This window comes from Thunnus thynnus, chromosome 23 (assembly GCF_963924715.1).
Source record: "Thunnus thynnus chromosome 23, fThuThy2.1, whole genome shotgun sequence".
NCBI classification, from domain to species: domain Eukaryota; kingdom Metazoa; phylum Chordata; class Actinopteri; order Scombriformes; family Scombridae; genus Thunnus; species Thunnus thynnus.
The window spans coordinates 3242301-3254702 of NC_089539.1; the positions used below are offsets into that span (position 1 = coordinate 3242301).

General features: G+C 37.9%; 2 protein-coding genes across 3 annotated transcripts; both read left to right on the forward strand.

Annotated features, from left to right (window-relative positions):
* Positions 1-1810: 1810 nt before the first annotated feature.
* LOC137176115 (E3 ubiquitin-protein ligase TRIM39-like) lies at positions 1811-6502 on the forward strand. Of its 2 annotated transcripts, XR_010925807.1 has the most exons (3): positions 1811-1923; positions 2877-4739; positions 4836-6502. XR_010925807.1 is itself a non-coding variant. In XM_067582175.1 (2 exons), the coding sequence occupies exon 2, from the start codon at positions 2879-2881 to the stop codon at positions 4517-4519; it is 1641 nt and encodes a 546-aa protein (XP_067438276.1). In that variant the 5' UTR covers positions 1811-1923; positions 2877-2878; the 3' UTR covers positions 4520-6502. The 2 variants fall into 2 exon arrangements, 1 of the variants encoding a protein (XP_067438276.1); XM_067582175.1 differs by having other exon boundaries at positions 2877-6502.
* A 2169-nt stretch (positions 6503-8671) lies between these two features.
* On the forward strand, positions 8672-12402 carry LOC137175773 (E3 ubiquitin-protein ligase TRIM21-like). The gene is made up of 2 exons (XM_067581654.1): positions 8672-9022; positions 9926-12402. Exon 2 carries the CDS (start codon positions 9928-9930, stop codon positions 11560-11562), a length of 1635 nt encoding a protein of 544 aa, XP_067437755.1. The 5' UTR covers positions 8672-9022; positions 9926-9927; the 3' UTR covers positions 11563-12402.

The window sequence follows — 12402 nt, forward strand, 5'->3', positions numbered from 1 at the left end:
ATATGATATCCTGGCTACAGGTCTTATGTCATTGAGCTCCCGGTCAGGTTTCTCTTGGGAACTGGCATAATACATGATGTGTTCCATATCACTGGTATTCTAGATACAGAAAGTGAGAGGGGGGAAATGTGGTGAAACACTTTACATAGCTGTTTAGCACATGTTCTCAAAGTGTGAGGATGGATGCTGTCCAGACCAGCTGCCTTACTGGTTCTAAGTCACTTTAGCTGAAGGCAAACCTGGTCAACAGTGACAGTGATGGGGGGACATGTGTTGTTAGGGTCCCTCCGAGACAGAAACCAGTGAGCTTGAGCATGCTCAATGGAAAAGTCATGCTCATTGAATCTAGTGAAAAACTTGTTAACCTCATCAGGAGTAAAAGTCCCCTCAAAAGGTCCCTCCCTGGTTGTAACACAGACAGCCTTACTGTTGTCTTGAAATTTCCCTTCCATTATTCCAATACTGATGGTCGTGAAAACTCCATGTTGTTGTGGACTCAAAAGCAGCACATGTACACGAGTCCTGTCAGGGGCCATTGTTGCATGTCATCTCTCCTGTCTCTACCTTCATTTCCTGTCACCTCTCCACTGTCCACTATCAATTATAAAGTCATATATGCCCAAAAATTCTGTTAAGGTAAAGTTAATGCAGGCAAGAAGGCAAAACAGGAGAACTGTTGGAACATTATGCCTACAGTGGTTAAATCAACAATCTCATTCATAAAATGCTGCTAATCTAAGCTAATGTCATCTCATCACTCTGCTGTAGTTGTCTAAAAATAATGTCAGCACTTCAGAAAACTTCATTTTGAAGAATGCGCTTTCTGTATTTTCTTTTTTCTCTCACTTAAATTCAAATTTGCTTTATTGGCGTGAACATAATGAAATACAGTACTGCCAACACAGGTTGTACAAGGTTTACACTGCAACTGTAATACTTTCAGAATGAGAGAGAAAAGACAAGTGGTTTGTTCATTATTACATTGTATACAATATACATACACAATACAATGTACACTATACTACACTATACATCAACATTACTAGACTACACTATACTATAATGAAAAAAAACATCTTTGCAAATGAATAATACATAAAAATATAAAAAGATCACACAAAATAATAACTATACAACAAGATGAACTATGGTTTTATATTGTCATATAATGGTTGTGGTGAGAACCAAGCAAGAAAACAAATTAAAACAAAAAGAGGAGTCAGATTTTGAAGGAACTGTGCGTAGTATCCTGTGCTCTGCTGGTTTTCTCTCAGGCTGCGATATGTCTGACATGTTTCTGCTTCTGTGACAATGTCAATTTCCCCACAGTACATATTAAACTTTCTGTTGGCCTGAATGTGCTGTGATTTTTTTGTTGTTTGAGTTTGATTTAGGTAAAGAACTTGTCTTTATGTCTTTATACAGGCTGCAGTGTAGGTGGAATTGTTGCTCTGTTTCTGTCTCTTGTTGCTGGCAGTTAACACAGTGTGTTCTCTCTGTGTTTAACAATTCGGAAACCCTGCTGCCATCAAAGAGACATTTAGGATGAAATCAACTGACATGTTAGTGAGATTTCTTTCTTAAAAAACACTAGATAGTGTGGGGGAGAAGGGAAAAAACAATTCTTGTGTGTAATTATGTGTGTAACTATGTGAGTGTGAACAGGATCTTCCTGTTCTCAACGACTAAAGATTAAAACTGTGATCATGTTGAGAAGTGAACGATGAATCAACACATTAATGTGAGTGCAGTGAGAGGCGGAGCAACACTGGAAGAATAGAGGGAGTGTTTCAGTGTCACACTGCTGAAATGAAAGTTAAAGCAACCCACTGCTTCCAAAGAGTTTGAATCTGTTTCATTCCAAAGGAAATAAAGCTCACTTCTTCAGGCCTTTACCAAACCTGCAGTCTCATAAACACACAGGTAAGTAGAGTAGATCATATTTACTGTGTTTAAACAGAGAACTACAACAATGAGATTCCTCAGGTTTATTGGATTGCTGGAATAGTTTCAGTGTAGTACAGTCTTTATCCAAACTGTTTGTCAATTAGCAGCACAGGGAGACAAAAGTGTTTCTTCTGTTGTTTGACACTCTTATAACAAAAAGGCGAAGAAAAGGGACTGATAGTGTTGAATATCTGAAAACCCTTTTTGCGATGTTAAACTAACAGAAGAATGGGGGAAGCCAACATGTTTTTATCAGCAGGGCGTCAGCTGAAAAGAGTCTGATCTATAAATATGTATATGTAATATATAAATGTAAAGAACGCTTATAAAAGATGTAGTCCAGCATACAATAACAAAGACAAATATTCAAAAATACACAAATTTTAATACATAGGCAGTGATAATACTATAATATTATTTCTCTGCAGTAGCCTCTCATGGCCACATGATGGCAGCATAGTTGTCTTTCATTTGACTGGGAGTTACCTGTTTGAGTCCAGGTGGATCATTCTGTCAGTAAAGTCTGTCAGATTGGTCTTCATTAACTTGTTGTGTTCTATGTGTTTTGGTTCCCTGCCTGTCCTGGGGTAATTTTATATCAATACATGATTTGTTTAGTCTAATACAGTTCAGCAGAACTGCTATAAATAATAACATTGTTAAGCTTTTTAATGTACAGTTTATATTTAAACACTATTTAGACTCAGATGTAAGGTGAAGGACAAATTCTTTTACACTTCAGGACTTCTTTATACTTTTCTCTTTTTATTTCTTTATTTATTTTACAATAATTAGTGATAATACTTTTCCCTTTTTTAACCTTTTCCTATTATTCCAGTTATTCCACTTGTATTTATTTACAGATCATCATTAAGAAGTGTTGTCTTTTAAAGATTCATTTTAATTTCTGGTTTGGTTTGGTTTTTCAGACATGTCTTCTGCCAGCAGTCTGTTATCTGAAGATCAGTTTCTATGCTCCATCTGTCTGGATGTGTTCACTTATCCAGTCACCATACCATGTGGACACAACTTCTGCAAGACCTGCATCACAGAACACTGGAATATTGATTTACAGTGTCAGTGTCCTGTGTGTAAAGATGTCTTTGACAGAAGGCCTGAGCTACGGGTCAACACATTCATATCTGAGATGGCTGCTCAGTTCAGACAGTCAGCTGTAAGGAAAACCAGCAGCTTCTCAGAGCAACAATGTACCAACACAGGAGAAGTTCTCTGTGACGTCTGCACTGAAACCAAACTGAAGGCTGTGAAGTCCTGCCTGGTGTGTCTGACCTCCTACTGTGAGACACACCTGGAGCCTCATCAGAGAATCCCAGGCCTGAAAAGACATAAGCTGATTGATCCTGTGGAGAACCTGGAAGACAGAATGTGTAAGAAGCATGATCGACCTCTGGAACTGTTCTGCAAGACTGACCAGATATGTGTTTGTCAGTTCTGCACTGAATTAGATCACAAGAAACACCGCATTGTTCCTCTAATTGAAGAATATAAATACAAGAAAGCTAAACTGGGGAAAACAGAGGCTGGAATTCAGCAGATGATCCAGGAGAGACGACTGAAGATTCAGCAGATCAAACAGTCAGTGAAGCTCAGCAAGGAAGATGCAGACAGAGAGACAGCAGCCAGTGTGCAGGTCTTCACTGCTCTGATCCAGTCTGTTGAGAGAAATCTGGCTCAGCTCATTGACATGATTGAAGAGAAGCAGAAAACAACAGAGAAACATGCTGAAGGCTTCATCAAAGAGATGGAAGAGGAAATCTCTGAGATGATGAAGAGAAGTGCTGAAGTGGAGCATCTCTCACGCACTGAAGACCACCTCCAGTTCCTCCAAAGCTTCCCATCCCTGAACCCTCCTCCACCCACCAAAGACTGGACAGAGGTCAGAGTTCAGTCATTATATGAGGGGACTGTGAGGAGAGCTGTGGCTCAGCTGGAGGAGACATTCAGCAAAGAGATTAAGAAAGTGTGTGCTGATGTTGAGCTGAAGAGGGTCCAGCAGTTTGCAGTGGATGTGACTCTTGATCCTGAAACAGCACATGCAGCTCTCATCCTGTCTGATTATGGAAAACAAGTCACATGTGGTTATTTGTGGATGAAACTCCCAGACAATCCACAGAGAATTTCTACTTGTCCTTGTGTCTTAGGAAAGCAAAGTTTCTCTTCAGGCAGATTTTACTATGAAGTTCAGGTTAAAGGGAAGCCTAAATGGGATTTAGGAGTGGTCAGAGAGTCAATCAATAGGAAAGACCCAATCACAGCAAACCCTAAAACAGGCTTCTGGGCAATAGGTTTGAGAAATGAAAATGAGTACAAAGCTTTTACTGGCCCTGCTGTCTCTCTCTCTCTGAAGTCAAAACCTCAGAAGGTGGGGGTGTTTGTGGATTATGAGGAGGGTCTGGTCTCATTTTATGATGTAGATGTTGCAGCTCTTATCTACTCCTTTACTGACTGTAACTTCACTGAGAAACTTTATCCATTCTTTGGTCCCTGTAATAATGATGATGGTAAAAACTCTGCCCCTCTGATCATCTCCCCCGTCAGTCACACTGATTAGACTTGATCTGTAATGACTCTGGTGAGTCTTGTATGGATTCAGAAGCAGCAGACATATCAATCCTGACAGGGGCCTTTGTTAGATGTCATCCCTTCTGTCTCTTATATAAATACTTTTTGTTCTTTCTTTTTTATTATTTGTATCATTTTTTAAACATAAATAGACAAAAAAGAAGGAATCATAAAAATAAAAAAACACAGTACAGCCCAAACCACATCATGTCATTCCCTTAATCCCACCTCTTAATGAGCACATTTCCCAATTCATTGATTTTCACATTAAATTATTGGTAACTCACCTACCTTCTTATGTACAGGACACATATGATTTTTAGAGGAAATTGGAGTCTGTTGGTGGGATTATTGATTCTGATTTTTTGTGTACGATGGACATTGCAAGCTTATACATGAATGTACCCCCATAAAGAGGGATTGGAGACTTTACATTATCATTTGTGTTCAAGGGAACAACAGTCACCATCTGTGGAGTTACTTTGAAAAATGTCTGAAATAGCTCTTACCAAAAATTTCATGTTTGAGAAAGACAGTCCTTTAAGTCCTAACTATGCCAACTAGTTTATGGGAAAATTTGAAGTGGATCTATGTACATTACTCAAGTTATTATCCACACAGCCTGAAAAGGAGCTTAAAAATAACAAGAATCTGTAGCTCTGGGGAAGAGTTTGAGAGACAGGCCAGTTATATGTGTGCCCAGTCCGAGAAAAAAATTATGACCAAAAAATTCCAAATAGGCTCATGGAAACAATAGAGATAGCTTTCTAGCACCTAATCCTCCCCCTCTTTAACAACAGTCTCTGCTCTTGTCTACTACCTTCTCACCTATTTGTCAGTTGGTCAAAAATATTGTCAGAAAACACGGCGTATTCTATCCAGTGGCCCCAGAGTTTGTTAACCCCCCCATACTCACTACCAAGCAAATAATCTGAGGGACAAACTTGTTTTTTTTTTTCACATCCACGCACAGATAGAAAAATGAAAATCAGGGCTAGAATCAAATATAGGACCACACATGTAGTCTATCTGAAAATGTCCTTGTGGGTTTTGTTATGTGGGCAAGAGGAGAATTGAGAATTAGGATTTTTGAACATAAGAGTAATATCAGAAATAGAGATGAGAGGTTTCCTGTTTCCAAACACTTTAATTCTGCAGGCCATGGAGTTTGTAGTCTATGTTTTATGGGTATCGAGACTGTTAGGCCACTGCTGAGGGGAGGTGATAGAGAGAGGAAACTTCTCCAAAGAGAGGCATGTTGAATATGCCACAAACAAACGAATATCCTAGGGGCTTAAATAAAGAATTGCTGTTGTCTTGTTTTTTGTGAATATGTGTAGTAATGATGCATATGCATTTGTATTTTCTATGGAGGTTTAGTACATGATTGGTTTGTACATGTAAATCTATCTGTCACTTATCTGACTGTTACTATCACATATGTGATATATTGAATAGGTCTTTTGGTCACTCATCAGACTGTTGTAATCACAGAATGTGATATATTTCCTATTATTCATTTTTATCTGATCACTATTTTTCTTACTAATATTCTTCTGACTAATATTTATCTCTTGAGGGTGGTTGTATGTTTTTTTATGTACATGCATATGTAGACTACTTTTTATGGAGATTCTGCACATGATGAGGTCATATACATGCTGTTTTTATTGTTAGTGTATAAATTAATAAGTCATGATTTGGTTGTTGTAATCACATAATGTGACACATCTCCTCTGATGGCTTCAATTGTCTTGAATTTTCTTATTATAATTTTTCTTATTACTTCTGGTTTTCTGATGATGCATGTTTAGATGATTTGTATCAGTTGGTCTTAATCACCAGCAGGTTCCTGGCTGCTGTTTAAAGGGTTCACAACCACAATTGTTTCAGTAACGCTGAGGAAAGCCTGGAGCTGAAACATGTACATTTTTTTTGCTGCTGTGCATCATTAAAAAGTGATAGACATTTATCTGTGAGTGCTGATGACTTCATTTGTTCTTCTTGTTTCTTTACTGTGATGTTCTCTTCACTGTGCAGAATTTTGAATGTGCAGAGTTTGTTTCCACATTCATCTGCTGAAGGAAGAAAGTTTCTCTGTGTTCACTTTAACTTTAAGATCTGTACCTACAAGCATGATTTGTGACATCACAACTGGTTGGGAGCCAAATGTTGTCCACAATTTACATACATGTCATTTGGAAACTGTGAATTTGGACTTTTCAATGAAGTAAGAGACACCTTGTGTCCAGCAGTTAAACATTTGGGATGAAAAATATTTACACATTCCTAGATTTGGGATTTTTCAATAAGGGAGAAAGAGGATATGCCATTTTAAAGGATATTAACAAAGTAATAGAGCTTTTGTTTGTGGAAAAACCCTTATTAGACAGAAATTATTATTGAAAGATATATATTTTCTATGTATCTTAAAACATGTCTGGAGGGGCCCTTTAATCATTTTCCTTAAAATAGGTGTTGGATTTTAATAATATTGCCACAGAGCAGTGAATGAAATTTAAGATAGAAATCTCTTACTGTTACATTAAAAGTATTTAAATAATTGAAAAGCTAAATGTTGTTTGGGTGTCATCCATTTTCTGCATGTTTAAATGATTTAATATTTGACTTATAAAAAGATTGGAAACTGATTTATTCTCAAGGTTTAAGCTCAGAAATTGACCTTGTCTATTTCACACTGATAAGCTCATAAGACATGCATGCTACCAGCTAATATAAGCCATTGTTGCTTTGAGGTGAGGACCTTTAATATGGCCATCAGAGGGTGTGATCCATCAGCTGAAGGTCCTCTGTAGAATCTGATGAGCTGATGGTAACAGAAATGTCGTGTATCACCTGAAGTTTGCTGTTTAAGAGCAGCTCCTCTGTTCTGTCCTTCTGACTTTTGAAAAATCATGCAGTGATTCACACACTGTGATGATTATATGAACTGAAGACAGAGGTGCAGCTGTGTGCTGTCTCATGAACAGCTACACAGGAAGAAGGACACAAACAAAGAAGACTGATAGACTGCAGCACTCAGTTACATTTTTATTTCTTTCCATGAGGTCACCAGAACAGTAACTCTGGATCTATAGTGTACTTTGCTCAAGAGCTTTTCAGCAGGTTGGATGTCAGTAAGTGTCTCTCTCTCTGTCTCTCTCTCAAACAAATTCAAATTTGCTTTATCAGCACGACCATAATTAAGTGCTTTATTGCCAGAGCAAGTTGTACAAAGTTCAAAATGCAACTATAAAAGATAAGTGATGGATAATAAAATAATAAAACACAAGTCGTCGGTCAGTCTCTCCCAGGGAGCCATTGTACACACACAGAATGCAGTTACAGAATGCTGTACATACAATGCTGCATATACAAAAACTTAAAGAGCAACACCTCTTGTCTTATACCCCTGCACAGAGAACAACAAGAACAACACACACTAATAAGGGCCTACAATGATTCAGCATTTCAGTAACACATTCTAAGTAAATTTCCACCACAGTACGAAAAATAAGACTGACTTTGACTGTGAGTGTTTAGAAGTCTTGGTGTTTGAATTTTATTTGGGTAAAGAACTTTTTTATGAAAAAGTACTGCTCTGTCTCTGTCTCTTGTTGTTCTGTCTTAATATCCACACTTGCAGTATTTGCAAGTGCCTACTTGTGTGATGAATTTCCAGTAAGTGCCACAGTACCGAGTGCCCTTTGATACTGCAAGCATGCGGAGGTTTATCAGAACTCACTGATACATGCTTGATTAATAAGGCCGTCCTGTGACTCAGTTAAATGTAATACTGTACATGACTTAGAGGAGCTCAAATATTTGTTGGTTTTATTTAATTTACACATAATGAATAAATAAGTAATATGATTACATTCAGGTGATGATAAAAATCACACACTGAGAAGCTGAGAGGAGTAATGCAATTAATAAAATTATTAAATCAAGATATCTAGAAGCAGGTGCTAAACATTAACAAAGGAATATCTCTCAAAATCATTGATAAAAGGGTATGATATTTAATATTTCAAGTATGCAATATTATTCATATCAATCTCTTCAGGAAGTTTTAATATAAAGTGATAACCAAATAAATCTTGCCCCTCCCTCATTACCTCCGTGGAGGTGTCCTTGAGCAAGGCCCTCTACCCCAACTGCTCCATCAGGTCAGACTGTGGTTGTACTGGTCAGCTCCTGGTGTGAATGTGTGTGACTGTGTGATTGTGAACGGGGCCCTCCTGCTGTCAGTGAATAAAGGTAGACAAAAAAAAAAAAAGACATGATGTTGAAAAATGGATTTGAATCAACACATTAGTAGTGTGAGTACAGTGAGAGGCGGAGCAACACTGGAAGAATAGGGGGAGGGTTTCAGTGTCACATCAGAAATGAAAGTTGCAGAATCTAACAGTTACTGAAGAGAAAAGAAAAGAAACACAACCCACTTCTTCATGCCTGTTAACAAACCTGCTCCAGCCTTATACAAACACAGGTGAGTGCAGTAGATCATATACATATATATATATATATATATATATATATATATATATATATATATATAGTGTTTAAGAAAAGAGCAACAACAAGGAGTTTCAGTTTAACTTTAACTACCTACTAGTAGCACAGATAGTCTAAATATGTTGCCACTGCTGTTCAAGACACTCTTATGTTGAAAGGGCAAAAATTAGTTTTGAATATCTGAATTTTCAAAAAGAAAGTTGAACTAACAGGAGAATGATGGAAGCCAACATGCTTTTATCAGCAGGGCGTCAGCTGAAAAGAGTCTGAGCTATAAATACATTGTGAGTAACAGGAAAATATAGACCAGATCTCCTATTAGAGAAAATGTAAAGAAGGTTTATAAAAGATGTAGTCCAGCATACAATAACAAAGACAAATATTCAGAAATACACAAATGTTAATAAATGGGCAGTGATAATACTAAGGTATCATTTGTGTCATTTTCCAATCATAGTGAATAAATGTTCATACATTAGTTTATTAAAAATTAAGATAATGATTGATAATTTATGTCTCTTAAATCTGTTAGATTGATCTTCAGTAAGTTGTTGTCTGTGCATTCTATGTGTTCTGGTTCACCATTTCCTGCCTGCCCTCATGTCATTTTATATCAACACCTGATTTGTGCAATCTAATACAGTTCAGCAGAACTTCTATAAATAATACCATTGTTGAGCTTTTTAATGTACAGTTTTCATTCAAACACTATTTAGACTCAGATATAAGGTGAAGGACAAAGTCATGTGTCAATGTGTTTCAACCTTTTCCTATTATTCCAGTTATTCCACTTGTATCCATTTATTTACAGGTTGTCATTAAGAAGTGTTGTCTTTTAAAGATTCATTTTAATTTCTGGTTTGGTTTGGTTTTTCAGACATGTCTTCTGCCAGCAGTCTGTTATCTGAAGATCAGTTTCTATGCTCCATCTGTCTGGATGTGTTCACTTATCCAGTCACCATACCATGTGGACACAACTTCTGCAAGAAATGTATCACAGAACACTGGGATATAAATGTCCGAAATGATTGTCCCCTGTGTAAAAAGGTTTTCATCACAAGACCTGAGCTGCACATCAACACATTCATATCTGAGATGGCTGCTCAGTTCAGACAGTCAGCTGGGAAGAAAACTAGCAGCTGCTCAAAGCAACAATGGACCAACACAGGAGAAGTACTCTGTGACATCTGCACTGAAACCAAACTGAAGGCTGTGAAGTCCTGCCTGGTGTGTCTGACCTCTTACTGTGAAACTCACCTGGAGCCTCATCAGAGAATCCCAGGCCTGAAAAGACATAAGCTGATTGATCCTGTGGAGAACCTGGAAGACAGAATGTGTAAGAAGCATGATCGACCTCTGGAGCTGTTCTGCAAGACTGACCAGATATGTGTTTGTCAGTTCTGCACTGAGTCTAGTCACATATTTCATCATTTTGTTCCTGTGATAGAAGAATATGAAGGGAAGAAGGTTGAACTGGGGAAAACAGAGGCTGGAATTCAGAAGATGATCCAGGAGAGACGACTGAAGATTCAACAGATCAAACAGTCAGTGAAGATCAGCAAGGAAGATGCAGACAGAGAGACAGCAGCCAGTGTGCAGGTCTTCACTGCTCTGATCCAGTCTGTTGAGAGAGGTATGGCTCAGCTCATTGACATGATTGAAGAGAAGCAGAAAACAACAGAGAAACAGGCTGAAGGCTTTGTCAAAGAGCTTGAAGAGGAAATCTCTGAGCTGATGAAGAGAAGTGCTGAAGTGGAGCAGCTCTCACAAACTGAAGACCACCTCCAGTTCCTCCAAAGCTTCCCATCCCTGAACCCTGCTCCACCCACCAAAGACTGGACAGAGGTCAGAGTTCAGTCATCATATGAGGAGACTGTGAGGAGAGCTGTGGCTCAGCTGGAGGAGACACTTGATATAGAAGTGAAGAAGCTGTGCACTAATGTTGAGCTGAAGAGGGTCCAGCAGTATGCAGTTGATGTTACTCTTGATTCTGACACTGCAAGTCCCTATCTCATCCTGTCTGATGATGGGAAACAAGTAAAATGTAGTGACATACAAATGAATGTCCCAGACAATCCACAGAGATTTTCTGTTTGTAATGCTGTCTTGGGAAAGCAAAGTTTCTCTTCAGGCAGATTTTACTATGAAGTTCAGGTTAAAGGGAAGACTAAATGGGATTTAGGAGTGGTCAGAGAGTCAATCAACAGGAAAGGAAAAATCAGCCTAAACAGTGGCATCTGGGTCATTAATGTGAGAAATGAAAATGAGTACAAAGCTCTTGCTGGCCCTCCTGTCTTTCTCGCTCTGAAGTCAAAACCTCAGAAGGTGGGGGTGTTTGTGGATTATGAGGAGGGTCTGGTCTCCTTTTATGATGTAGATGCTGCAGTTCTTATCTACTCCTTTACTGACTGTAACTTCACTGAGAAACTCTATCTGATGTTTAGTCCCTGTAATAATGATGGTGGTAAAAACTCTGCCCCTCTGATCATCTCTCCTGTCAGTCACACTGATTAGACTTGTCCTGTGATCCTTTTTACAAATTAACAGTGGTGATGGACAGAATATGATTTCATTTGCTTCACAGATTCTGGTGAACATGGTTATTTCCTGATGATACTTGATTACTCGATAAATTCTATTATACTTTTGATGTATCCCATTTACCAATAGCAATCTAATGTTATCACTTCACAAATTTTTTTTGCAATAGTGTTAAAACATAACTAAATAATGTCATCCTTATTCAGAAGAAGTGTAAAAAGTTGTTTAAACCTGTTGTGGCAAATCATAGTAATCATAATAACAGGGTTTAATTTAATCTAATTTAATGCAGTGGTCTCACTGGGGGTTGGGACCAAAATCAGTCTGAGACCAGTCAAGATAGTTATAGTAGACTTGAATGTTATAAATAAATAAAATTGAATAGTTTTCCTAGTGAATTATGGGGTTCTTCTTCAAATAAAACAGTTGATTTGGTGAAAACCTATGCAGCTGGTGACATTGCTTTTCTTACGCCATGAGGTTTGGAACTACTGGTTAAATTTTTGACTGATGTTAAATCTTTTTATTCTAAATGTTCAGTCATAGGGATGTAGCATGTTTATTCCACAGATAAAATGATTAAGATTGGAGAGCTCACTGATTAACATTGATTGAAGAGAGTTCCTGATCTTATGGCTGCAGAGTGTGTGCCGGTTCATACGTTCTAATTAGTTCTGAAAGATATAGTGGTTCACTGCTGGTCCATGTAGTGCCACACTGTAAAAAATTTCCCTGTAAAATTACAGTAAACTACTGTTTCTTACAGTGTCACTACCACAATTTACAGTTAATTGCTGTAAAATGATGACAATA

Excerpts from the sequence above, each read along its gene's own strand:
- LOC137176115 (XM_067582175.1), top strand. The coding sequence starts at position 2,879 with ATGTCTTCTGCCAGCAGTCTGTTATCTGAAGATCAGTTTCTATGCTCC.
- LOC137175773 (XM_067581654.1), top strand. The coding sequence starts at position 9,928 with ATGTCTTCTGCCAGCAGTCTGTTATCTGAAGATCAGTTTCTATGCTCC.